At 38.4% G+C, this 27,306-nt stretch overlaps 1 protein-coding gene across 4 annotated transcripts in view; it reads left to right on the top strand.

Annotated features, from left to right (window-relative positions):
• PARVA (parvin alpha) overlaps nucleotides 1-27,306 on the top strand; it is a 63,203-nt gene that overhangs the window by 27,469 nt on the left and 8,428 nt on the right. For all 4 annotated transcript variants that reach the window (XM_085224090.1, XM_085224091.1, XM_085224094.1 and 1 more), the window contains 11 exons: nucleotides 10,534-10,623; nucleotides 10,723-10,793; nucleotides 11,425-11,527; nucleotides 13,680-13,820; nucleotides 15,805-15,920; nucleotides 20,369-20,427; nucleotides 21,479-21,498; nucleotides 22,832-22,893; nucleotides 23,556-23,624; nucleotides 25,230-25,331; nucleotides 26,115-26,187. In XM_085224090.1, coding sequence (XP_085080216.1) covers nucleotides 10,534-10,623; nucleotides 10,723-10,793; nucleotides 11,425-11,527; nucleotides 13,680-13,820; nucleotides 15,805-15,920; nucleotides 20,369-20,427; nucleotides 21,479-21,498; nucleotides 22,832-22,893; nucleotides 23,556-23,624; nucleotides 25,230-25,331; nucleotides 26,115-26,187 — 906 coding nt within the window. The remainder of the gene's footprint in view (nucleotides 1-10,533; nucleotides 10,624-10,722; nucleotides 10,794-11,424; nucleotides 11,528-13,679; nucleotides 13,821-15,804; nucleotides 15,921-20,368; nucleotides 20,428-21,478; nucleotides 21,499-22,831; nucleotides 22,894-23,555; nucleotides 23,625-25,229; nucleotides 25,332-26,114; nucleotides 26,188-27,306) is intronic.

Below are 27,306 nucleotides of genomic sequence, written 5' to 3'. Positions count from 1 at the left end.
CATTCAATTATTTCTTGTCTTTGTCTCTGCTGTAGCTTAGGAATATTACTTTCTGACCTTGTATTTTTGTCAATGGTAGTTATTTTTGTTTGGTAGTATTTTGATGAGAAGACTGGGAGTTGATTTTTCGCCCTGCTCTTGTCCAGCTTCACTTTCCAGGGAGGTACAGAAGGAAAATACAGTCGTTTGTTCATTCTAAAGGCTATTCCCTGAAAATATTTCTGCAGTATGAGTGAGTTTTAATTAACTTTTTCACCTCATGGTATTTCATGTGAGTATATGTTTCTGCTAAACTCAATTTAGTGCACATTCAGTCCTTAGGTAGTAATTGATCCAGTGTGAAAATAGCGATTTTTATCAGCTGAATATCAACCCAGGGAAAATTATCCTTTGTAGTCCAAAGCATGTCTGAGATGGGCTGTATGATGCACTAGGCAAGTTTAATATTCATGCTTAATAAAATGAAAATTTGGTACTACTAAGCACTTCTTAAATAGGACTAGTACCATAAAAGCCTTTATGGCATCAACAACTGGAGGCTATAGAGTATTTCTGGGCAATTCCAAATGTGTTAGTGCTGTAAAGGGAAATACATTTAAGATTATTTGGATGCTTGGATTGTGTTTTTTTGTGTTCACCTGTGAAGTGCAAAATACTGTATCAGAGCTACTACTGGTATGGATGTTTTTCATGCTGAAATTGATAAACTGGTAGTGCCAGGAACCCATAGAGTGCATTTCACAAGTAGGAGTGCTACACAGAGGTGTTTCCCACATCTGATGGTAGCAAGGAGTTAATTGCAATGCATATGGACTTCAAGGCTGTGGGTTTACCCTTAGAGTGCCGGTGCTTACGTTGCTTGTGATTTGTTTCCCAATAAGAAACATGTAAATGACATCAATCTGATAATGCAACTCAAGAAGGAATTTTTTTGAGGTGGGGCATTTAGACTTGGGAGCAGCTTTTGGAGTTCTGTGAAGAAATGAGCAGGATCAGAAACATGCAGGAAGGTACAGGAAGTGCCCTTGAAGGGCAAGGCACAAAGCTGCATGAAAATCACCGCTGCTGAAAGGAAGGGGCCTCACTGCTTACAGCATAACTTTGGGAATTGAGAGGTACAGCTGTTATTGTCCGTTCTGTATCATTGCAGACAGGTTTTAAGGCTGTATTTCTAAGTGCCTACCTTCCATTCTACAAGTGCAGTTTGTGTCTTTAGAAAGCAGACATGCATCCCTTAATCTACAATTACATTGCTTTCTACTTTGTACAATGGGAATAATGCTATTTTCTTCTGTTGGCAAGATATTAAACCAGTTAATTGTCCTATATGGTCTTAAACCTAGATTGGTAAGAGTTGATGGATTTTCTGAGCAAATAGAGAACTAACTGTGCTTTCCTAAGCCAAATACAGTTTCCAGTTTGTTCCAAATCCTGCCTTACATCATCATCTTACACTTTTGTACAACTACATTTTAGGTGAATGCCACAACCGTTGTAGTGACCACAGCACAGCTGGTTGGTAATCTCCTAAAATGCAGTTAGGATAAATGCTTGGCCAGCTCTAGGAGCTTCAGCTTGGAAATTGTGGTGGCGTGTGCATGTTAACCAATTCTCCTTATTGTTGAGATGTAATGGTTCTGACACTTGATTTTTTTCTCCTTCAAAAACAAGACTTATCTACACAGGAAGAAAAGAGCAAGAAATTCAGGAAATCCTCAGCTAGTTACTAGTGTGCCCTTACATTCCTAAGAACTATTTTGAGGTTTTCTCTTAGGAATAGCTAGAAGTTGTTGAGCTGGGAAAGACTTCTTGGAACAGATTTTTGGTTTTGTCTTTTCTACACGAGCGCTGCTTGTTGATGTTGGAAGAGCTACTGTTAGCTGGTTGGTGATTGAGAGAACACAAGGCAAAAGTCAGTCCTTTAAAATCAGCTTCTCCACAATATTTTGGAGAAATCTGCAGCAAGCTGGTGGATTTGTAGAATGTACAACTGCCTCACCTTGGTTCTGAGGTGTCTCTGACTTTCTTTTGGATGTTGCAGATTTCATACAACTCAAGAAATATCGATTTCTGCCCTGGGTGAGGAGTAGACAGATGCTCTTCATTCTGTCTCAGTATTGCCTCGAGCACTTCACATAGTTTTGAGATGTGCAGTATCTCGATTAATTGGAAGCTGTAGGTGTCAAAGGACTTGTTTCAATGAAATATCTTGTCCTAAGGGTTACCAGGTGCAGACCAATTAACATCCTGCAGGAATCAAGGCTGCTACCAGTGTATCTGAGATGAGTCTTCAGAGTTTTCAGGCAGGAATCAGATTGAGAACAGTGCATTCTGCTGTGGTCCCAGAACAGTCACAGCATTTCTCATGTTTGTGCTTTGTTCTTCCATGGGGGAAAAATAGACTCATGTGAACTCTTCATTAGGTAGATTTTCTTCAGTCATATGTAAAACACTTCTGTAGGGTAAGAGGCTTTACACAACATCTGCAGGTGCCTGCTTGTATATTTTAAAAGCAATATTGAGAGGATGAGCTGAAGGAATTAATGGAATGACTATCATCTGCTTTAGCTTGACACCATACCACTTGTTACCTCTTAGAAATGACAGGAAAATGCAAAGAACATTCATCCCAAATGAAGTATATAAGCATGTAAGGCTTCATGAAGCCTTGTGACATGGTACAGAAAAGGGTGTGTATTTTATAGGTGATTGCATTTGCTCCCTAATCAGTAGTTTTTTACCCACTTAGACCAGAGGCCTATTGATCTATGGAAGGTATTTTCCCTAACTGGAACAAAGAAAAGTGGAGTGAAGTAGGGACTGAGGCAGCATTGCATACATGTAAGTTAAACGATAGTGTTTCTCTCTCTTTTTTTTTTTTTTTTTTTTTTTTTTTTGTGAACAGCATTTCTGCTGTTCTTTTTGTCTATATGCTGTATTTGGTTTAATAGAGAAATGAGACAAGAAAATGTATTCTGTTTTGGAGGCTGGGTACTAATGCAGTAACATTAAAGGCAGTAACATTGTTGTCAGCCAGTTTGCATATTTATTTACTTTTACAAATGGTTGGCTTGGAGTCAGCAGTTAATGGAATGAGAATGATGTTCCTGCACAGATCATTTCCTGAGAAACATTTTCAATTACAAACATATCTCTGCTTTTCTTTCCTCATTTGTTATGTCTTGGAGAATAAATGGGGAGTAGCATTTACAACTTAAGGTTTATGTTCTGAAGACAATTTTAACAATGATTCCAACATAAAAAGGCCTCTTTGTAGTTGCAGACATATGTTTATGATGTTTTGTGCTGTGAATATTGAATTTCTGGTGGACGCTGTGTCACACTCTGCAAACTTGTAAACATCTATAAATCCATTGGATCATTTTAGTACCATGTGTAATGCAGATTTATTGTCTTTTGTGTGGATTTCTTTTGTTCTGGAGTTAAAGTTGAGCTGCCAAAATCCATATTGGATGAATTATGTATGCAAGAAAATTAGGCAGTACCATTTTAGATTAATATTTTCTTTTCCCTTTGTGGACTTATAAGATGCACACACACGAGCGTTAGAAAATAGCATTTTGGATAGCCCAGAAAGCAATTGCATAAGTTTGCTTGAATAAACAGAATCATTCTGTAAAAGCTTAAACATGGAGTTTTTGAAAAGAGTTTCCCTGTCTGTTTTTCTCTCTCTTGATCATCTTAGGTAATTTGTTGAATCTCTTCTCACATTTGCCAATACAAACTCAGAATTACTTTTCTGGAATTAAATCAGGGGATAAAAGTGGAGTATGTTGAGAGGGAATAGGAAGTGTGCTGGGCTACTGAGTGAGTATAAACAGCATCGGCCCATGTGCAGATGCGGCCATTTACACAGGTCTGTGTCACAGCTCTCAAGCCAGTAGAGGTAATGCTGCCCATTGTCCACAAGTGGGTATGAAGGCAAGGCATCAAGGTCATGAGCCTTCATCAGAAACTTGCACCCAGGAAAGAGGATATGAAACCAAACCCGTTTCATCTAAATTTGACTGAACCATAGCTGAGCAGATATCTGTCTGTACAAGAGCCACAAAGGCATTTCCTATTAGAAATCAGCATGTTTCCAAACGGATGATAATTTCTGGCTGCATAAATGTATGTAGCATGTGTGCGCATGTTTGAACGTGAGTATATACACAAATATCCAGTGCTACTCTGGCAACATGATGTCTGCAGCTGGCCTTCCACGTGGTGTTTGTTCCAGGAAAAAGTAGCTGAAGATAGAGACAGTGTGTATAAACCCACTGTCTGCCATCGTAGTTTACAATATGAGGTAGTCTGACTTGTTATTTGAAGCCTATACTCCTGGAGTCATATGAATGTCAACAAGCTTCAGCTTCAAAAAAATAAAGCTCTTTAAGAATGGCAGAGAAGATATTGAATGGACATCTTTTGTATTTAAAAAAAAAAAGCAATTAAAAAACTGCAAAAACGTGAGTGTGTATACACACACACACACACACACACATATATATAGTTACGTAGCTGTATATATTTAAATCTCCCCTCCCCTTTTTTTTTTAAGATTGAGTTTAGAAGTATTATGTCACTGTGCTCCTGCAGCATTAGTGTTCGACTCTAGGTAATCGCAAACTTCCAGAATCAATCCCTTCCTGCTGTAGCCCTGGAGCAACCTAGGTTTACAAGTACGGAATCAATTATCTGGAAAGATATGTCTGAAGCACTGGTAGGAGAGACCATTTAACATTTAAATTGCCGTATTTATTTTATGATTCTTTGGGCAGATATGCTGAAGTACATGTAAACCACAGTGTGCATTGGGCAATGTGACATTTTGGAGCTCAGTTAAATAATAAGATGTGTTTTATTCAAATCAGGATAACATTAAGCCGTGAATACTAAGCAGGGCAGCAAAAAGCCTTCAGCACACAAAATAAAGGAGTAAAAAAACCAAATGAAACTCTAATAAATACAGCATGGAGCAACAGGCTGCATGTACTAGAGGAATTAAGCCAATTTAAACCATGTGGGCAGTACTCCATTTTCAGATGTGCTCAGCTTCCAAGGGTTTCAATGGCAGTTGGAAACATGCATCAAAGGGCAGCGTCTGGCTAAAAGAACCCATGTTAGATTTGATAGCATAGGTTTATGACCTTGTAATCCTAGAGCATCTAAAACAGTAAGAACTTAAAATAGCTGCCGTAGTTGCTGTTGATAAAAGCTCATAGGCTCCCTGGCTGAAGGGCCAAGTTTGGTGCTGGTGTGACACGAGGAAGTCTGTTGACAGCTGATAGCAGTGGAGTTGTGCTTGATTACATCACAGTGAATTTGGCGCGTGGAGCCTCATCGCAAGTCCGAGGAGAAAAGCGTCCATTTCTTATCCAGAGGTAAAATGGAGACTTACACACTGCTAATCCACAGAGATTTCTCTGGGCCTTGCGTAATCCCTTGCTTTAAATGAACATTCACCTCTCGGTTCCACTCAGCATCCTTGCTCCCTTCTGGGCATTCATGCTGCAAGGCTCAGAGAGATCTTGATGTACTCTAAGTCACTCCTCAAAGTATAATGGAAAATGAGGTGATTTTACGTTAATTTCAGCTGCTGCAAAAACCGTCCCAGACCTGTGTGCTTTGTATCAAATTACTAAATTAAGTGGTTTTCAGGAAGAGTAATTAAAACAAATTAATGAAGGGCAGCAGAAAAGTAGGTTGAAACTGTGGTATGCAAACTAGTAACCTCAGTCACATATTTGTGGTTCCTCTGTAAGCACCTAAGTGTGTAATAGTGGTTTGTCATGGAAATTCTTAGAAAGCGTGGTTGTGTTACTTAATACATTTTCTCTCCCATTACGTACAACTTGATATAGTGCATATGTTCTTACATCCTCCTTTTAGTTGTGCTCTTCATCTGTGGTAAATCTTTTCAGTACTGGGAAGGAAATGAAAAAGGTGCTCTTGGAGCAAGGGTTACTCCCTCGTGTTTTCTGCTCACAGGGGACAAGAGGCAGGAACCAGCTGGCTTACAAGGACTTGTATTTACTGTGCTCACTGTTGGACTCAATGTGGAAAAAAAAGCTTTCTGCCCAGGAACCCTTGTGTGGAAGTCCTTCATGAACTAAATATTTCAGAACAGAAGGATTTCCACTCGGACGTTTTCTATGCACTGTTGTTTTTATGTCTGTAACAATTTGGAGCCAAAATGAAAAAAAAAAAAAAAAATCAAAGAGGTTAAGAAAAGCAACAAAGATTTTCTCCAAGGAGTGCTAGCAGTTCCAAAAATTGCCAGTAAGTGTAAACAGTTCCTGAGATTGAACATACTAGCCCAAATTCATCCCTGCTTCAACTCAGAACTCTACAGAGTTACACAAGGGATGAATTTAGTCCATTGCTCTCAGCCTTCAGTTTTGAAGGCTGTACAACAATCTAGGGGACTGTTATTGTCAATGTGATTTTATTACTCTTTACAGTTGCTTACGTTAGTAATTTAAAGGTGCGCAGGCAGCGTGAGTGTGTGAACTTACTGTTTTAATATTGAAATGGTGAACTTCTCAAAGTTATTTTTTGTTCTATTCCAAGTAATAGAATATTAAAAAAAATTAGAATATTTGAATACTATTCAAATAGCCATTCCCACCATGAGTCTTACACAGATGCCTGAAGGTAGCTACACAGACTCTTGAAATGTGCATAGGCATTTCATCTGGCAGAGCAAAAACATTTCGAAGAGCTTAGAAAAGTTGGAAAGTTTTAAGTACTGTGATCATACCAACTAATTATCTCAATGTTCATGTGAAATTTAGCTGTACTTATTGCACACAAGATGTTATGTTAGAGAGGTAAATCCATTTTCCAAAAGCTAGCAAATGGGGCAGTAATTGGGCCAGGGACAAAACATAGGATGTCTGTCATTGCGTTCTACTCCTGTGTTTTCTTCAAACCTTTTTTTTTTTTTTTTCTCATTTTCAAAATAAGTGGAGAAAGGCTTGCCAGCTTCAGGTGGTAAATGTTAGATGATGATCATGCAGCTGCAGATTAGTCTTGTGTTTTATTTCGTGTCAGGCAGTGTGCTGCTGACACCCACATCTCCAGTACTTACGTAGGATGCTAAATTTACTGCACTTTAACCTCAGACTGAGACAGGTGGGCTAGCAACCATTTCTTTTGAGTAGCAGTACCCTGGAAAAGGAATGTTTGAAGGAACATGAGTTCTGTGTCATTCAGAAGACAATGAGCCTCTTTCCTGGTTTGGTAAATCAAATTGTTCTGAGTCCTTGATTACAAAGCAGATGCAAACTTGTCCAATCACTAAAGTGGGCACCCTCCTTATATGATGCTCTGTATTCTCCATAGCTGTAGGATTACTGTTCTGGATTGTTTGTATTTATTATCTTCTGTTCTGAAGGCATGCCCTTTGCTGTGTTGAACCTCATTAGGTTCACCTGGGCCCACCTTTCAAGTCTGTTGAGGTCCCTCTGCATGGCATCCCTTCCTTCCACCGTGTCAACTGCGCCACTCAGTTTGGTGTCATCAGCAAACTTGCTGAGGGTGCACTTGATTCCATCACCAATGTAATTGATAAAGATGTAAAGAGTGGTCTCCTGGGGGACACCGCTCGTTACTGGCCTCCACCTGGACATAGAGCCATCGATGACCACCCTCTGTCTGTAGCCTTTCAACCAGTTTCTTATCCATCGAGCGATCCACCCATCAAATCCACATCCCTCCAATTTGGAGATAAGGATGTGGTGGGGGACTATGTCAAAGGCCTTGCTCAAGTCCGGGTAAATGACATCAGTTGTCTTTCCCTTGTCCACCAATGTTGTCACTCCATCATAGAAGGCCACCAGATTGATTAAGCATGATCTTCCCCTGGTGAAGCTGTGCTAGCTGTCTCGGATCACACGCTTATCCCTCATGTGATCAAGCATATTGTCCAGGAGGATTTGTTCCATGGTCTTCCCAGGTACAGAGGTGAGACTCACCAGCCTGTAGTTCCTGGGGTCCTCCTTGCTCCCTTTCTTGTAAATGGCAGTGACGTGATCCTTCCTCCAGTCATCCGGGACCTCACCTCACAGCCATGACTTTTCAAATATGATGGAGGGTGGCTTGGCAACCACCTGAGCCAGTTCCTTCAGAACCCTGAGATGCACACCATCCGGCCCCATAGACATAGACATTCAATCTCATGAAGCAGTCTCAGACTTGCTCTGCTCTCATAGTGGGGGGGGATTTACCACCCCGGACCCCACCTAGAGGTTTAGGGATGCAGGGCTCAGGGATGTGAGAAGTGCTAGAATCCTGGCCGCAAGTGAAGACCAAGGCAAAGAACTCATTCAGTACCTCAGCCTTCTCTTCATCTGTTGAAGCCAGTTCTTTTTTTACATATACCAAAGGAGGTACACTCGCTTTGGCCCGTCTCTTCTGGCCAATGTACCTGTAAAATGTCTTTCTATTGTTTTTCACATCCCTCACCAAGTTCAGTTCCGCCTGCGCTTTGGCTTTCCTGATCCCACGTCTGCAAGTCCAGATGGCATCCCTGTGTTCTTCCCAGGTGACATGGCCTTGTTTGCAGAATTTGTATGTACCTTTCTTTGCCCTCAGCTGTCCAGCAGGTCCTTGCTGAGCCATGCCGGTTTCCTACCTCCTCTGCCTGCTTTCTTATTCAGAGGGATGGAGAGCTCTTGTCACCTCAGGAAGGCATCCTTGAAGAGCAGCCAGCTCTCCTCAACATCTTTGTTTTTAAAGACAGCATCCTACAGGATATTGGCCAACAGTCCATTGAACTAAACATTGAATTAAAGTTTGCTCTTCCAAAGTTCAGGGTCCTGACACTTTGCCAGGCCCACATCCCTCGAGATCATGAACTCGACCAGGGTGTGCTCCTGCCTCCAACCTTAACACCTTTAATGATCTCCTCCGCATTGGTGAGCAGCAGGTCCAGCACCGCTTCACCTCTGATCAGTCTGTCCAATACCTGGACCAGAAAGTTATCATCAATGCATTCCAGGAGCCTCCTGTACTTCTTGCAGCTCACCGTGTGGTTTTTCCAACAGATATCTGGATGGTTGAAGTCCCCCATCAGGGTGAGAGTCCGTGAGCACGATGCCACACCTATCACTAGCTGGCCTTTGTTAGTCCCGTCCCTAATTCTAACCCACAAGCTTTCAATCTGTTCCTGACTGTTTCTCAGAGGGAGCTCCTCACAGTCTATCCACTCTTTGACATAGAGGGCAACTCCCCCACCCTTCCTAACTCGCCTATCCCTTCTAAAGAGCTGATACCCCTCAATGGTGGTATTCCAGTTATGGAAGTCACCCCACCATGTTTCCATGATAGCAACAAGATCATAACATTCCAAGCACATCACGGTTTCCAGCTCGTCCTGCTTATTTCCCAGGCTGTGTGCATTAATATAATTGCACTTCAGCTGGGTTTTCCGTCTCACCACCTTTATAGAGGATCTAGGTTCCATCCTCAGCATCCCCCTGCCCTATTCCATCCCTTTGTACTCCACTGTATTTGCCCATCAAGTTCGGTATGAGCCCTCGGACGACCCAGTCAACCTCAACAGCCCTCATTTTGTTCCCTTCTCCCTTCATACCTAGGTTAAGAGCTTTCAATGAGTTCTGCCAGTTCTTCAGCTAAGATCCTCTTATCTCTTGGAGACAGGCTACTTCCATCTGCAGCCATTACGCCAGGTGCCGAGTAAATTGCCCTGTAGTCAAAAAAAAAAAAATTCTTGTGTTCACACCAACTTCTAAGCCATTTATTTATGAGATGGGTTTTTTGGATCCTCTGTTATTTCTGACAGTTGTGGAAAATACAAGTTTTTTATTTACTTTGTCATTACCATGTCCAGCTTCTTTTCCAACCAATGTCCGGACTCCACATTCAAGGTAGTACTACTGAGGGTTCATTATCTTCCCCCTGCATCCTGCTGCTGTGGTTTCTGCAAAACAAAGCCTAAGGACACAGGCCAGAAGCATCCCGCAGCCTGCTCCAGCTGGTCTCTGACCTGAGCAACGGAAGGAGCTGTGTCCTGGAACACCATGCTGCCACTGTACCTTCAGTCCTAAACAGTTAGTTGGTCTGGCAGTTCCTGTGTGGATATATGGCCAGACCTGGCTATTCTAAAGAAGCTAAACTTGAAGCATCTCCAGAGCAAGGGTGACATAGCTGACAGCAGTGATCATTTCCTTGGGTGAAATGGTTCATTAGTTTTAAAGTGTTGGGACCATTAAAATGTGAGTGTGCCTCTTAAAATTTGAGGACAACAGGCCTTATCCTGAAAAAGCTTTGAGGAAATTACATTGATTCCACTACCATTAGCCATGCTGCTCAAATGAATAAAGTTTTGTTGGCTTCCCTTTTTTGTTAGCTATACTTTATTGCTGTAATTACACCCAGTGGCTTATCTAATAGACTCATGTTCTCAGAAGGAAATTAATACAATTAATACTACTTTTAGCAAGAGTGAAATAGCAAGTAAAATTGAATTGAATTTGACCAAGCTCTTCTTTTTTTATTTCCTAGTATCTGAATTACAGGAAGAAGGAATGAATGCCATTAACTTGCCTCTCAGTCCGATTCCATTTGAACTAGACCCTGAGGACACTATGCTAGGTAATTCACAACGATTTTACATCTCAATATAAAAGCTTAATGTAAAATAAAGTGTCATGCCTGTAATTGTTTTTGGTGTCTTTCTTTTAAATCTTCCAGAGGAAAATGAAGTCCGAACAATGGTCGATCCAAATTCAAGAAATGACCCAAAATTACAAGAACTAATGAAGGTAATGAAAAGCATGCAAACACTTTCAAGAAAATGAAACTATTTTTAATGCTATCCCTGTATCTTTCATTTGAAAGCTTCAGAGCTCTGTTTATATATTTATTAAGCGAAACCACATGGTGCATGCATACATGAACCAGACAGGTTAATTTTTGCTATGGGTGTGACACAGAGATTAACAATTTGGATTAAACTCATGAGTCCCGATTCTTGGTACTATCCCACCCTCTCAGTGTAAAATCATACTGACTTCCCTCATAGTCTTTGTGATTCTTAGGATAAGAATTTCATCAGGAAGATTCATTAGAGTCAACTTCAACACCTTTTAATTCACGACAAAAATGTTAAGGTACTACTGAAATCAAATGATGACTTCACTTCAGAAAGCAATATATCAGTTGTCTGTTTGTCCAGACCTTGTGGTGCATTAACTCAGTCACCTTAGACATGCGCTTCCTGAATCCTTCCTGCTTTCATCTGATAGTATTTCAGACTGACTGTACTTGAAATTCAAGCATTGCAGCTTTGGTATTCTTTCTGCTCGGTATTTTCAACATTGTACAAAATGACATATGTTTTAAATTGCAAATGAATAGTGTGTAATTCTGCCCAAATTTGTGCTTCCCATATAGGTATTAATAGACTGGATTAATGATGTGTTGGTAGGAGAGAGGATTATTGTGAAAGACTTGGCTGAAGACCTGTACGATGGACAAGTACTGCAGAAATTATTTGGTAAGAAAAAATTTATGTACATGTGTTGGGTCACTCAGTAAGTGGTTCACTTGTTCCTACTTGGGAGCCTTGGTGTCATCTTACATTTATGCCACTAAGTGATATAAAAATAGCATTGTATTATGAGACCCTTGAGCAATAGCCTGTATGCACGGTCCTCATAGCTACAGTGCAATGTATGGTGCTCTGTAGTTGATGAGAACAGCATAAAGTGTACCTGGGGTGCTAGAGGGTGCTGAGTTTCTTGTCTTGGCAGCAGAATTCACTCCAATTGAATTTATTATCTGCATATGTGCTGTACAAACTTAAGAGTGTTAGAAGTGGAAAGTTAGTTTAAAGGCAAAGGTATTTTCAGTACAATGGTGGATGTTTTTAATCTGGGCTGGTTCCATACTGTAGTTTAGTCACAACTTGGAGTTCCTCTGGAAAGCTGGAATTTCTTTCTGATTTGATGTCTGGCTCTTAACATTATTGAAGTAATGATACCCGGTGGACTGCAAACTGAACTTCAGCTGAGAAACAGATAGAGAAAAAAAACTGCTAATACAGAGCTGGCATGTCTTTTTTAACTGTTGGCTTGGAAGCCACTTTCTTAGTTATTACAGCTCGTAAAATCTCCAGTAAATTTCTTTTCAGTATCTTAAATGAATCCTGAAACATTATGTGAGCACTTCTAATAAAGAGTACACAGACTATTCCCTTCTTTGAATGGTTAAACTATTGAATATATTGTGGTGGAATGGATATGACCCAGATTGAGCAACTTGATTCTTATGGGCAGGCCTCCAGTGACTTCACTCAAACCCGAAAAAATGCAAATCAGATACAGCCTGGGTCTAAATATGTGTACAGTGATCAGACATTTATTGATTTCAGTGGAATCTTTTCCATTATCTTTGGTTCCTTCTGGATCAAGTCTGTTCTAAGATTCTGATTTTGTGAGGCTATGCTCGGACTGATTCCTGTGGAGGCATGAGAAACTCATGGAGATAGCAACTTTTCAGGCAGAACTCATAAGCTGGTAGACTCGCTTTATTTGGAAAGATATGCAATTGACTTCAGCTGAGAGCAAGACCAGCTTTTACCAAACTTGATAACATATTCTTTTGCAAAAGAAAATTGATAGGTGATCAAGCATTCTGTCTCTGATGTTGTTATAAGGAAGCTTTTATTGCTGAATTTTCTTCACTTCATAATTAATGGTTGTGAGGTTCCTGGCAGTTTTACAGAACATTAGTGTTATCTTTTATAGCAATAATAATGGAGGTTGTTTCTCTTCCTATGTCTCTGTTAAATCCATGGAGCAGTGTGCTGGTCCTCCTGAGACAGGGCAAACATCCTATACATTTTTTCTTCTCTGTATATAAATGAGTTATGCATTTCCTCATTGCACATCTGTCTTCATTTAATTTCATGCTCACACTTTCAGTAGTTTAATGGAGATACTAGTTTTCAGTTGATCTATCTAAACCATTACACACTCCTGTGTAGATCCAGTTCACACCAGACTTTTATCCAGACTTAAATTCATCTTGCTTAAATCTGTTTAAAGCAAACTATGTTGAGTTAATATAAGCCAAGCAATCTGTACTGGTTATTTACAAACCAAGTCATAAAATAATTTAAAATCTACTGCAAATCACATGCAAAGGGCTGTGATTTCACAGAAATAAATTGCCCAATGTTTTTGTTTCTTTCATGCCTCCAGAAATACTTGCTCACATTTATTGGGTGCATCTTTCATCTCAGTGAATATGGTGCCACTTCACTTCTATCGCATCTGGGCCAGGAAAATTTTTAAATCTCTTGAATCTGAGGGAGAAGCCATGAGGTTTTCACTGATGAAACTAATCTTGAAGTTGGTGTCTATCTCTCCTAGGTGTGCTGGTCTGCTGTACAAGCCAGTTACATGCAGATTATTCTCTATCCAATAGCAATTGAAGTAACAGGTCTTACCTCTCAATCTGATGGGATTTGCAACAAATTCTTATTAGCCTGTAGTGTGGTTATCTTTACAAGTTCAGAAAGGCAGAGGAGAGTGGTTCTGTACACAAAAGCAAATAATTTTTAAAATTGGAAGTCTGATACCTGTTGAACATTTCTCTGGCTGCATGCAATGTGGAGTTTACTGGCTCTTTTTTCTTCACTTTAGAGAAACTTGAAAGTGAGAAGCTGAATGTTGCTGAAGTTACTCAGTCTGAAATAGCTCAGAAACAGAAGCTACAGACAGTGCTTGAGAAGATCAATGAAACACTTAAGCTCCCGCCAAGAAGCATTAAGTGGAATGTTGACTGTAAGTTGTTTGTTTTCTGTGCTGTTCCCAGTAGTTGACAGCTGAGAGTTAGTAGTTGCTATCTGGAATTCCTTATGCTAAACAAAAGCTGAAACCTGGTATTTATGGTAGGAGCTTCTTCAGTAAGAGGTAAGGGAAAGGGAGAACACATGCAGTACTCTCTGCTCTCTTTCCTTCTGCTCAGCCTCCAATTTAAACTTTCTTTTAAGGGAAATACCTTATTTCTGCTCTTAAATCCATCTGCATACCACATTAAGTTTTCTGTTACTAACTTGGTTTCTTGAAAGTGGCAGGTAAATGCATGAATGCTGAGGAAGTGGTAGATCCAGATCTACTGCATTTGTTTAAGATGTACAGCTTATATATTGATATTTTTGGGTTGCTTAGGACAAAATCTGAGCTACTGCTTTTGATTACGAAATTCTCTTCTATATTAGTGCTCACTATACTACTACTATACTACTACTATACTACTAACTCACTATATTAGTGCTATACCATGCCTGTTCTATTGTATTTTAAATGAACTTAGGAGTATCTACATAGAAATGATTAACACAATGTATATGTGTTGCAGAAAGCAGGTTATCAACAGTGTTGGAAAATAAAGCCCCTTAATCTTTTTAAGTTTTCACCCTAGTAAACACCTGGATCAGCATGTAGCTGTTTCCTATACTTACCTTGAGCTGAACTGTTTTGTGTCACATATTCTAGTCTTTGATAGGAAAATAAAGGGCTCCAGGGAGAAAGAGTGAACATTTGACTTTCCCCTTTGTGTCTTCCCTCTGAGTTTCCTGTCCTCTTCTCTCTCCAGCCTTTCTCTCTGGTTTGGGGCTTTGTTTTTGCTTTTTTTTTTCCCCCATTTTCTGTTATACAACTGGATACAGGGTGTTTGGAACAGCCCACTGATTTAAATTCTAGTCTTAAACTAAAGTTTTACATGTGCTCTAGAGCTGAAGACAGACAGCAGCTATAGCCAGCTGTAGCACACATCGATGCTAGGCAGACAGACCTAACATTCTGCTAAAGCATTTCATCCTTACCACTGGCACCCCAGCAGAATTTGACAGTGATATCACATTTTATATGTATGGTAGGTGGTGAAATCTCTGCTGCCTAATTGAGGCTTGTGCTGGAAGATAATGAATAGTATGTGAGTGAATCTGATCTTGCCTTAAAATGAAGTAAGGTAGTAGTTATTGGTTAGTTCATACATAAAATAATTAAGTTCACTGTACTGTAGCTAACAAAAGTTGTTTTGAAATACTACTCTGGGGAAGGCTATAAGTGCAAAAAAAAAAAAAAAAGGCGTGTAAAAGAGTAATAAGAATTAGAATTAAGATTCATTTTTATGTCAGTGGATTGATACCTGATTAAAAATTTCCTACAGTACAGCTTTTGATCTCTTGTAAGTCATGTTAGTGTTAACTACCCATATTAAACCTGCTGTGAAAGAGCTTCAAATAACAAGAACTTCATGGAGGAATGTTTGAGTCATTGAGTTTAATAAGTTATTGCTTAGGGCTTCTGCCAAAACAGGCTCGTTTATTATCCTGCAGACTTTGTGATACTTAAAAATGAATAAGTGCATGTTATGAATACAAAAATATTTTTCTGATAGTCCATAAATCCTTACTGAAGTAAAGGGAATAAAAGGAAAGTCAAGGAGAATGTGTAGGCATCACTAAAGCTGTCATACATGAAATCTGGCTTTTGGCTTAGCTTTAGATTTCCATCTGTACTAGTCTATGGCATCCAGACATATTGCAAAAACTGATGCTTTGGTGCTGACAAATATTACTGACTGGGTTGCATTCACATGACTTTTTGAGCAGGAGAAAAATAAAGGAAAGTTTCCTTAAAAGTGCCCCTGGATCCAGGTGGGAAGAGGAAGAGAATCCACAATCTCTGCATTCTGAAGAGTAAAGATGCATGCTCCAGTAACGTTGCATTTTGTAACTTGTGTTTTTAATATCTATTTCAGCTGTTCATGCTAAAAGTCTCGTAGCAATACTTCATCTTCTGGTTGCATTATCGCAGTACTTTCGAGCACCAATCAGACTTCCAGATCATGTGTCCATTCAGGTTGTTGTTGTGCAGGTAAGAGAGTTGTCAAACAGCTCCTCGCAGCATTGGGAAATTGAGGGGTTTTTCCTTCAAAAAAGACAGCTAGAGTTTCTGTTTGGGTGTGCATGTCTCTTTGCTGACAAGAATCGCACGTGCATCTTCCCTGCTGACATTGCTTCAACCACAGAAAGGCAGAAGTGCTTTCCTAGATTGAATTGTGGCTTGGAATGTCATGTTTTGAAGTGGCCAGGCTCTGACATTAAAAATACATGAAGCATTATTATTGTTGGAATGCATTTACTTATCACACAATATGATCGCTTGAATATCTATTTTTCCCATTTTTTGGCAATATTCTCACTTGTGTAGAGATTCAAATCTTTCTTGGCGCTGAATGATGAATTGTCACTGTTTATTACATTTAGATTCATGTGAGGTGACTAAATATTCTTTTTCAGCATTGTGCATGCTAATTTAGTCTGATTACAGTGTTGGCTTTCTCATAAGCGTGCAAAAAAACCTCCCATCAACTAAATCTTTTGTGTCTGTCAGTCTTCTTATTAGAGCCACATCCATCCAAACTCCTTATGTTATTCTGTTTACTATTTTGGTTTCAGTTGGGCTTGTGCTTGCTGTATCTTGTTTGGCCGCTTCCCATTTAATTTGCTTTTCTTTTCCTCCAGCTAACTTTGTCTTTACTTTTCACACCATAACTGTCACTATTTGTGTTTTAACTAATGTAATGCTGAACAATCAGCTGCAATGTGCCGTTTTTCAAGTATTGCTTTCTGAAAATAAGTGTCAAATTAGAGAAAGTAACTCTTCTTTTTTCACGATTCATATCAGACAGATTTTGTAATTTAGGGGGGAATCCAAAGGAGAATTTCTGGTAGATGCATTAGTGATGCATTCACTGACTGTCAGATTCTACTTGGTGGGTTTCTCCTCAGTGGATGACAGCGAAGCCCAGGAAATATGCAGTTATGCATCTAAGGCTTCAGAGGAACATAATTCTCAAGCATTTTCCTTTAAATATTATAAACATATTTATCATCCTGGTTTATCTCAGAGTTCTAGTAAAAACAAATTAAGGCAGCAAAAGTGTGGCAGCCAGGGCATCTTTGGGATAAGAAACTAAAAAAGAAGTAGTCCTTAAATAAAGAACCAGATCTTGCATTCTGCTGTCACTCCGTATGTCCAGACCAAACTCCCGTTGAAATCAATGGACATAATTCTCCTCTTGTTTAATAGGCTAATGTAGTTCAACAGCAAATCCACTGAAGTCAGTAGAGATAAACCAATTTAAAAACAATAAGTAGTGGGAGAATCTGGCTGAGTGCTTTGCCTCTTAGCTACACAGCGGTAGCTCAGGCGCCAGCAGATTGCAGAGAGAGCAGTTGCACCAAAATAACCTGGAGCAGTTGCACCAAAATAAGTTATGTTGCTGAAGATTTCTCCCTGCAGACCCAGTCCTTGATGAAAGCCAATCAGTGGAACTCCAAGGCTATGTTGATTCCTATTAACAGAGGGTGATGGCCATTATTCTTACTTGTTTTTGTTTGAGACATTTTTCATTTCTATTTTATGGAGGGTGTTTTTTTATTTTTTTTAAGGCAACCTTTCATATCCTTTGGGATTGGTTCTTTATTTTTCATCACCATGTATCCTTTGAACTCAATGAAAATTTTAATCAGCAATCAGCAGAATGTAAGGCATAATTTGATGTTCAGGCTTGTATGCCTGATGTTCTAAACCCTCATACATTCTGTAAGGTAAGGTCATGCCTAGGGAAGCTCAACAGACTCTGTTAGCTGATTTTAAATTCAACTGTATACAGTTGATAAAGGGAGTAGGAGAAAAAAAGGAAAACTATCTTAATTCAGTTGTTACTGCATTAGGTTTAGAATGTGAGGGTTATGGCTGGATGTAGCTTAGTGAAATAGATATTTCTGAAACAAAAACTATGCCTACATCCAACAGGTAATCAGCACAGTTCTTACGAAAGCTTCTGTTTCCTTTGGCTGTTCTTTAAAAAAAATTGTTAGCAATGAGACTGCTATGAAATGTGTGCTAAGCTGATTTGTGAAAAATTGGTACTTGGATCTTTTGTAGCTATTTTGTTATATTGCTTTCCTTCCCTTCTGGACTGATAGAATGAATAACTGAACAAAGCCCAGGCTTTGTTTGATCTTGTCTACTGAAATACCTGAGAAAATTTGTGGAGAGCTGGATCTTGCTGTCTTTTTTACTTTTCTTTAGTTAATTAGTTATGCCATCCTTGAATGGTTAAATGACAGATTATATAAGTGAGAGATTGTAAGAATGCATTTGTAGAGCAGTCGGAGCAACAAAGCAGCTAGCCATCGCTTATAGAAAACTGATTATGTACAGCTGATGCAAAGAGAAATGAAGAGACCCTTTCCATTTCCTACCTAGCTTTCAGGTGTTTTTCATTTGTTTGCTCTACATTCAGCTACCAAATTCAAACAATACGTAAGTAGGAAGATCTTGGCCTTTAGTGGAGTCTTTCAGCTGGGAGGGAGCAAAACTCTAAGCCTATCCAAATAAAGTTTTTCGAGTATCCAACAGATGCATTTCATATTTGGACAACCTGGAAACTCCATTAATGTTAGTAATTATTTTTATTTTTTTAATCAACAATAGAATCAAAATGCAGAATTCCTATTCTTATTAACACTAGTTATTAAAAAGTGAAATATGTTTTCTGTTAATATTAAAAAAGGCTTTAGGTCACGTTGCACATTTCCAGAGGGAAAGCAAAGTATTAGAAGCCATTTTCTTCCCTATATAAGCAGATGGGGCAATGAGAAGTACAGCTGCCATTACTGTGGTACTCAGTCACAGGCGAGTAGAGTGATGGGGCTTTTGCTCCAAAACACATCATTGGCACATCAGAATCATTCCTTTCACCCTGCATCAAAGGAAAAAAAAAAGACAAACCGGAGTGTAATTCTAATTTGAGCTAGATCGTAACTTTGACTTCAAATGCTTATTGTCTGCACAATTGTCTGGGGGTGAATATAGTCCTAAATGATGCAGTTTTTTCTTCAGACTCTCAAGATATATTATGGAAGGAATAGGGATCTCAGCAGCTGATCTGTGTCTCCTCTTTCAGTCTGCAATACACTGGACTCCACTCTGTTTTTATGTTTAAAGTTCCTCCTTAAAAGTGTTTTAACCATATGCAAGAGATTTAGTGACGGAGCTTTAAAAAATGTGAAGGAAATCCCCTGAAACTATATCACCTATCTAGAAGGACAGTTGAGGTTATTTGAAGTACTAGTCTGAAGTGACCGAGAGTGTGCTATGTGTGGCTTTCTTGCAAACCTGGCCACATCCTCAGCACGTCATTAACCGAGGGCTGCCTCTGGTTGAGGCATGTATTATCTTTTCCAAAGCAGGGAAGAGCAGCTCCAGTTTACATGCCATGAAGGATTTTTCCAAATTGTTATTCTCCTTTTCTTTTTTCCACATAGAAGACAAGTCTGGGACCAGCATAAATTTATTTTTCTTATTTCCTTGTATGGCAAGGAGTGAAGAATCATGAATAATTGCCTAATGTCTAGACTTTAAATGCAGTCGTCAGCAATTGCCTGGCTTTTCTTTCTGTATTGCAAAATTTTGCTAATTTCAGTGAATAGAATTAACAGAAAGAACACAAAGAGAAGCAAAACATATGTGTGGTATGTATGCCACTACCAGATGACTGTAGTCAGCATCCTGGAAACAGTGTGAAATTTTTTCAACTACTTCATTTTCCAACTGACTCAAATTGTTCCCATTTGAGTTGGCTTCTGCCATTTTATGCACGGCTTCTAGACACGGGTTCTAAACACCACATATAAAGGGCTTCTCACATCAGAAGAGCAGTGGAGTGAAAGCATATATTAACACCATAATGACTGGGTTCTGGAGCATGCTGTAAATGGATTATCCTCCATTTTGGTTTTCCATCACAAGTAAATAAAGCCCTTTGTGTGGAAAGTCATCAGGAAAAGAAAAGACAGAAGTGAAAAAAAGAACTGCATGAGCAAGGCAGAAAGAACAGATAGCTTAAGTGCAAGATTTTGCCAAAGATGAAGCATGGGCACCATCTGCCAAGGTATTCATTGAAATATAAGGTTTAATTCAACTCACTAAGATATAAATCTACTGAAGTACGTACATATGCGCTTAAATGTTTCAAATATCTCGCTGAATTGGGGCCCTTAAAAGAAAAGTGAGTTAAGAACAATGAAGAAAAGAAATACTTCCTCCTACAGGTGGAGTTTCAAGTTTCTTGTTACTGTACAAGAGAGTTTTCTGAAATAATTCCAAGGCGAAATAATATAGTACTGGAAGTTTGCTTTAAAAAAAAGCAGTTCTTGTTTTATAGATTTCTTACCTGATGGCGCTTGTAGATCACAACTACATTTTTACTGTACCCTAAGCATTAAGATGTCCTTCTTTATTTCTTCCAGAAACGAGAAGGAATCCTCCAGTCTCGACAAGTCCAAGAGGAAATAACTGGTAACACTGAGTATGTCAACACCGCTTTTGCCAGCAGTTCAGTAATTGAACACAGATGCGTCTCGAAATTCAAGCATTTGCTGATATTTAGATTTTGGTACTGGGGTCCAGGGAAGATGATGCATCAGCCAGTAATTGTATTTTAGCCTTTGCAAGGGCTGCAGACATGCATCTAAAAATACAAAAGGGTGTGGAAGTGCAGAGCTGGGGAACTAAAAGCAAGAAACCAAGATAATAAAAAAGAGTGAAGATATTCAAAATTTCTGTATTTTCTATTTATTGCTATTTACTTCTATAGTTATTGTTTTTCTTATTATCGTATTCAAAAGGCCATAAACACACAAAAATATGTCTCATTCTTTCATATTGGTACTTATTTGATAAAGGAGAACTAGATTCTTTGGAATGCAATATGACTTTTATTTTTTGAGCCACTTGGACTTTGGGGATGTGAAAAATGATAGTGTTAGTCTCTGTATGTGTCATCTCATCAAGCAATTCATAGCAGAAAAGTTATTCCAAACCAACAGAAAATAGTAGAAGAATATCCATGTTCCTAATAGATTGGATAGAATTCAGACTAATGACTTTATTAAAATTTAGATTTATTTATGCACCTATTTATGTGAGAGTGCAACTCAAGCAAAATGCTGTAGTTATTAAGAATGTAGTCCAAGCATTGTCCTGGCTGGAATTGTATTGCAGGTGTTGTGATAAATGCACTTAAGGCAAAGGGAAAGTTTTCACAAAATCAACATGAAAATGTCATCTTTACTGAGGCAAGGTATGTTGATTTGGTCGTTCAGCAGTAGGAAATCTGAGAACTAGCCTTCCTATGAGACTTCTGTGAATCCAGAAGATATTATGCTGATTTACTCCAGACTAATCCAAAGTCTCAGCTGGGATAACTTGATGAGGATTTTCTTAATCCCATGAATTTCCTCCAGTTTTCACCAAGCTGAAGATCTGACCACATATACTGTTTTATTTTGCAGTACAGTGTCTGCAAGTGGATTACATATTTAACTGCTTTGTTGTTGTTGTTGTTTTGTTTTCCATAGGGCATTTTCAGGAAGACATGGTAAGTTCATATGATTGTTATCTTCTTAAGTCATCCAAAGAACACATCAGTTCTGGAATGAGTGGTCACTTTGATTAATCTGCAAGGAGGTAGAGGATTTCTAATTGACCTGGCAAATATATGAATATATCTACCACAGACTGTTCTGACAGTTAACAAAGTGAGAAAAGCATTAAAATCAACGTGACCATCTTTAAAACACATTTCAGTACTTCTCAGCTCGTGCTAGTTTGCAGACGCTTTACGGTTTAGCCTCCGGAACATTATTGAAATAATAATAATGATCATAAGCTCCCAGCATAATATGAAATGATATCTTATGATAAACTCACTGGTGAACAGGTTGGCATTCTTGTATCCATTACCTACTTAACACTTCAATGACTTAGGGTCATTCTTCAGTGTATTTCTGTGCCAGTAAGTCTCATGGTTAGTACTGAGACTGGCCAAATGTCTGGCTGGCACAACACAACCATTTGAGGAGCTTAGATGGACACCCACCAAGAATTCAACATTTATTTCTTATATTGTTTCAGTCGTTGCCTTATCACTGAGTTAAAGACTGGAGGCATGACATTTTCCCGTGATATCTGAGAGCAGCCTTACTTCCTATAAAGTCTGCCTTCTACAAATTTTACTCTTAGCATTTTTTGAGGAATACGAATGCAACTTTTTGTTGGGTCATTCTCTATCACTCATGTGGTTGTCCAAATGGCAATTGCTCTTTTTCTTTTTTTCTTTTTTTTTCCTTCAGAAGGTAACCACAGTACTGTTGTAGTCATTTTACTTTAGGTTGCCTGTCCTGCTAATCATGTCCTAAATGGCATATCAGAATGGTCCAAGAACATCTATGCAAAAGAGTTCTTTACAGCTGTGTAGTTGTAAGCTAGCCTGAGGTGGTTAATAACACAGGAGTCAGCTAAGCGATATATGCATATTGTAGCCCCTGGGGAAAATTTTCCTCTGTAGTAACTCCAGATGTAAAGTCATATTCTTCTGAACAAAACAAGTTGCTTACTTCAGCTCCCTGCTCCCTGTGTAAAGTTCAGTGCATAAATATTCTACTCTTTGCTCATTTTTTGAGAAACAGGGTTATTAAGCAGCCCAAATTGTACTTGAAAACAGTGCTTTCTCTAAATAATAGAGAATAAATTACAAGCAGCCTGAAGCAAGAGAGAAATATGCAAAATATTTAGTACTTGGAATAGAAAGAGACTATATTGAAACATTTTATTGATTCCGCTATCTTAAACAAGTGTGTGCTTAATCAAGTGTTTATCCTGAATTTGGACAAGTGCTTCGAAGTATATTAACATCTCTGAATGTTTTTCAGAAAGAGATGCATTTGACACACTATTTGACCACGCTCCAGACAAGCTCAGCGTAGTAAAGAAGGTTGGAAGGATTCTATTTTAATAAGTACAGCATGTGTCTACATGCTTGTGTTTGTTTATGTAGTGTGTGTGTATGTATATAATATAAAATAGATATTATTTGCATACATTAAATACAATTAAACTTTATGCTGAAAACAAAAATAGAAATTCATTATTATAATGTTGCTTTTTGATAGTATTTAGCAACATTAACTTAAATTTGGAATGCAAAAAAGGATGAAGTTCTCAAAATTTCCATCAAAAAGAAGTTCTCACAAAGTGTATGTTAATTAAAACCCAGGTGGGTTGTTCGAGTTTACTGACACCCAAAAAGTATGCAATTTACAACTACCAGTAGCCTGACCTAGAGGATTTGGGCTCCTGTCAGATTCAAGTGAAGTCCAATTTATCCACTTCCTACAGTCTGCCACAAGATATTTTTTTGAAGCTGTTGCATTGTAACAGTGAATTTTTTATTCATATATATTGTGTTTATTTTATTTCAATTTATCATTCTTTTTTAAAAAATTAAAAATCTCATAATTCAGTTTTAAATCCTAAAAAAAATAATTGTACTGCAGTCTTCTTGCTCTTACAAGTTCTACTCTGAATGGAGTACATACTCTGTCTGGGCAGGTACCCTACTGAATAGATCTTCACTAAACTGTTTTCACGTTTTAGACTCTCATCACATTTGTGAACAAGCATCTCAACAAACTGAATTTGGAGGTCACTGAACTGGAGACCCAGGTAGGATTTTATAGCTTTTGTTGAAGGAGAGGGTCACTTACACTGTGTAATGCACTATGCCCCCAGCTTTATACAGAAATATAACTGAATTGTTATTGATCAGGCTCTGAGATGTTATTTCAGTGGGAAACCCTTCAGTTTTAAATATATTCATATGAGGAAAACCCTCACCAGCAGAGAAATCATAAGGGCAGCAACAGTTTTGTACTTTAATTAGCATAAAAATTAGTTAGCAGATGCTACCTCTTGGGTGCTTCTAAGTGCTGTAAGAAGAACCTGTGCCTGTTTTCATCAGGAGAGGCTCTGTCTGCTTGGTTTGAAACAGTTTCAAGATGAACAGTTGTTTCCTGCCTACCTTTACACTAGCAAGTAATCTCATGGGATTACAATGGCTCTATTCAGTGAGATGAATTCTTGAGACAGAAGCTGCTCAAGTGTATAGGCAGCTGTACAGTTGAGCTGCAGGCTTGATTGCACCACGGAAATAATGTGGTCCATGGTCTTCTTTTCCTGTTCTCAGATGCTAAATTGGCTAGAAAGAAGCTAAAAGAAGAGCTTTATTCTGTGGTATTAAAAAATCCCTATATGAACAATTGCAGCAAGAGGTCAGACAGGAAGGAGGCTGCCCACAGTAGAAAAAAACTGGTGTCTTCACAACAGGCTTTATTTAATGTCTTGATACGTGCTATTAAGAATCTCTGGCTTATTTGAATAACTTTCACTCTGATAGAGGTTTTTTAAAGGTAAAATTGAGTTTTAGATGGAAAAGGCTTTCAGAAAAGTGTTACTGTGCGTGCAAATTGCATTGTTTAATTTTGGGGAAAAAAATGTGTTATTCAAACATGCCTGGAAACACCTTAAGCATATATCCAAAACAGTACTCCCTAATGTGAGAGATTCTATTTCTATCAGTTGAAACAAAAAAACCTCAGGAAGATAGAATGATAGAATCAATTATATTGGAAAGGGCCTTTAGGATCAAAAAATGCCACCACTAAACCATGTCCCTTAGCACCACATCCTGATAAGTACCTTCAGGGAAGTTGACTCCTCCACTTCCCTGAGCAGCCTGTTCCAACACCTGGCTATCCTTTCTGTGTAAAAGTTCTTCCTGTTAACCAATTGAAATCTCTCCAACACCTCTTGGGGGCATTTCCTTGTGACTTTTCGCTTGTCACCTGAGAAAAGAAACTGACACCCACCTTGCTTACAATCTCCCTTCAGGTAATAGTTTGCTTCTGGTATCTCAGAGTTTGATTATGGTAGACTTAATGCCACAGGGTGAGAGCCTTGAACAAAGTCTCATGAATGTTACTGTTTTTTTAGATAGAGATGAGTGTGTAACGTGGAAATTTTAATTCTTTATTCCTTTATTTCCTTCAACATATTGAACTTCAGTGCAGTCATCATTGCACCTTCATTCTGCTTTTCTCTGCTCAGAGAGCGTATGCTATTTAATAGCTTGAAAGGTGGTTGTTCTGATTTCTTGCAACTGGCAGAATAGAAAACAAAGACACAGGTCAAAGTTGCTGACCATTGCTTTCTACAGAAACTTTATTCTGTGCATGTATTCAGAAAAAATACTGAGAAGTGTCTTTTTTACAGTTTGCCGATGGTGTGTACTTAGTCCTGCTAATGGGTCTCCTAGAAGGCTATTTTGTTCCTCTCCACAGCTTTTTCTTGACTCCTGATAGTTTTGAACAAAAGGTAATGAGATTTCTTTTTTCTCTTAAAAACAAAACAAAACAAAAACCACCTAAGCAGACATACCTATTGTTTTAGGGATGGTATTGACTTTTCTGTATAGGTTCAATGTTGATAGCTGAAAACCAAAGAGAATAGGGCTGAACTGGTAACCATTTCCAAGCGTTTTTCAAAATCTCAGTGTTAATAGTTATTCAGAATAAAAGGGAAAAATATATTAATGATAGGGTGTCTAACAAATATTAACTGATTTTAGCAACCATCGTGTGGTGCTGTCATTGAGCCAGCCTTAGCGTTCATTAAAATTATACACAAATTGATGACAGGACTGATTTTTTTGAGCCCAACATCAAAGAATTTGACATTTCAGAAGTTTCATGTTTTCTGAAAGCATGAAGATATGTATATACTATGTATCATTTTAAAACTAACTATTACCCTGATGTCTGTTGCTGTGTAAGCAATTCAGCTATCTAAGATGCACACTACATAAGCCATCATGTTCCAATTTATAAACTTCAGGGACGGTTTTTTCTATGTGTAATGTTAGTTTGCATGCTATTTTTCCATTACTTTTACATTTCTGAAACACTTTCACCACCCAGAAAAAAAAAAGAAAAAAAAATAATAATAAAAATAAAGGATTGTCTAGATTGATATATGGAGGCTTGATTTTTTTTTTCCTTCCCAGCATATAGATCTGCAGCTTTAAATGCATCTTGATTTGACCTTTTTTAGTATATTGTGTATAGATCATACTAACAACTGCCTGTATCATATTACTAGGTCCTCAATGTATCCTTTGCATTTGAGCTAATGCAAGATGGTGGATTGGAAAAACCAAAGCCTAGATCAGAAGGTATCTATGTTACTTTTTTTGCACTTCTGTAAAAAAAATTGTGTTAGATCCAGATCTCATAGGGTTTTGTTACAACTAAATAAAGGTTAAAATATGAATTAGGCACATTTTGAAGGTGACTGAAGGTGAAGGTTTTGTTGCTGCCTTAGCAGGAGGACCAAGATTCCACTCCACTTATATAAACACAAGATTTAAATCCAGCTTTTCAGGCTGTATATAAGACCCTTGATTTCCTGTACTATGAGGCAATCGTATGGTTTCTGTTGTTCTTGCCATGGAGGAGCTGGATATGCAGCTCTTCCCAATGATGGTAGCTGAGTGCTGCAGGTTACCTACCACAATAATGAATGTATGTGTTTTCAAGACTTGGTCTTTTCCTACCGTAATACTGAATCATTATTTCCACAGGAATGATAGAAACTGATGCTTCGACTTCTTACATTTTCTGCTCTGTTCTGCTCTTTTTTCATCCCTCTTGACCTCCAAATTGTGACATCAGCAGGCATGTGCACAGAATTATGTCTGAGGACTGAGCCTATGCCGACTATGCATTTAATCTGCATCTACCCAGCCTTCTTCATCATTTCTCTTGATTGCTTCATAATCATGCTTAACTACAGCAGTGGTGACTGTCACAAACTTCTGTGTTTGAAACAGTCAAAAAGAGAAGAGAAAAATAGTGAAATCTAGAGATCCAAGTAAAACAGAGAATATCTGTGATCCCTTGTTCCTGCGGAGGTTTAAAATTCTTATGGCATTTAACTTTGGGGGTATTTATTGCTCCAGGGGACGGCTAATTTTTCCAGTATAAATCAAGCCATAAGGATATTTCAGCATATATAAGACATTTCTTGTGCAATTATTGAAATGCTTAATATGAAACTTCCTGCCCAATGTGAATGGAAAAACACTTCTGTTTTATGTGTTGTTACATTGGGCACAATGCCCATACTTAAAATTTCCAGTGAGCAAAAGAGCACTGAAAAGAATTTTACCCCAAATGCATAGACTAAATACTCTTTAAATTCCTACAGTGTTTCTTTGAGGTTCTTGGGGGGAAAAAAATGCTGAAAAGTGATTCAGAATATGAGAAACATATTTAGTGGAAAAAAGAATGTG

This window comes from Meleagris gallopavo, chromosome 5 (genome assembly GCF_905368555.1).
Source record: "Meleagris gallopavo chromosome 5, MGAL_WU_HG_1.1, whole genome shotgun sequence".
In the NCBI taxonomy this organism is placed as follows: domain Eukaryota; kingdom Metazoa; phylum Chordata; class Aves; order Galliformes; family Phasianidae; genus Meleagris; species Meleagris gallopavo.
This window is presented reverse-complemented; position numbering and strand designations above follow the sequence as displayed.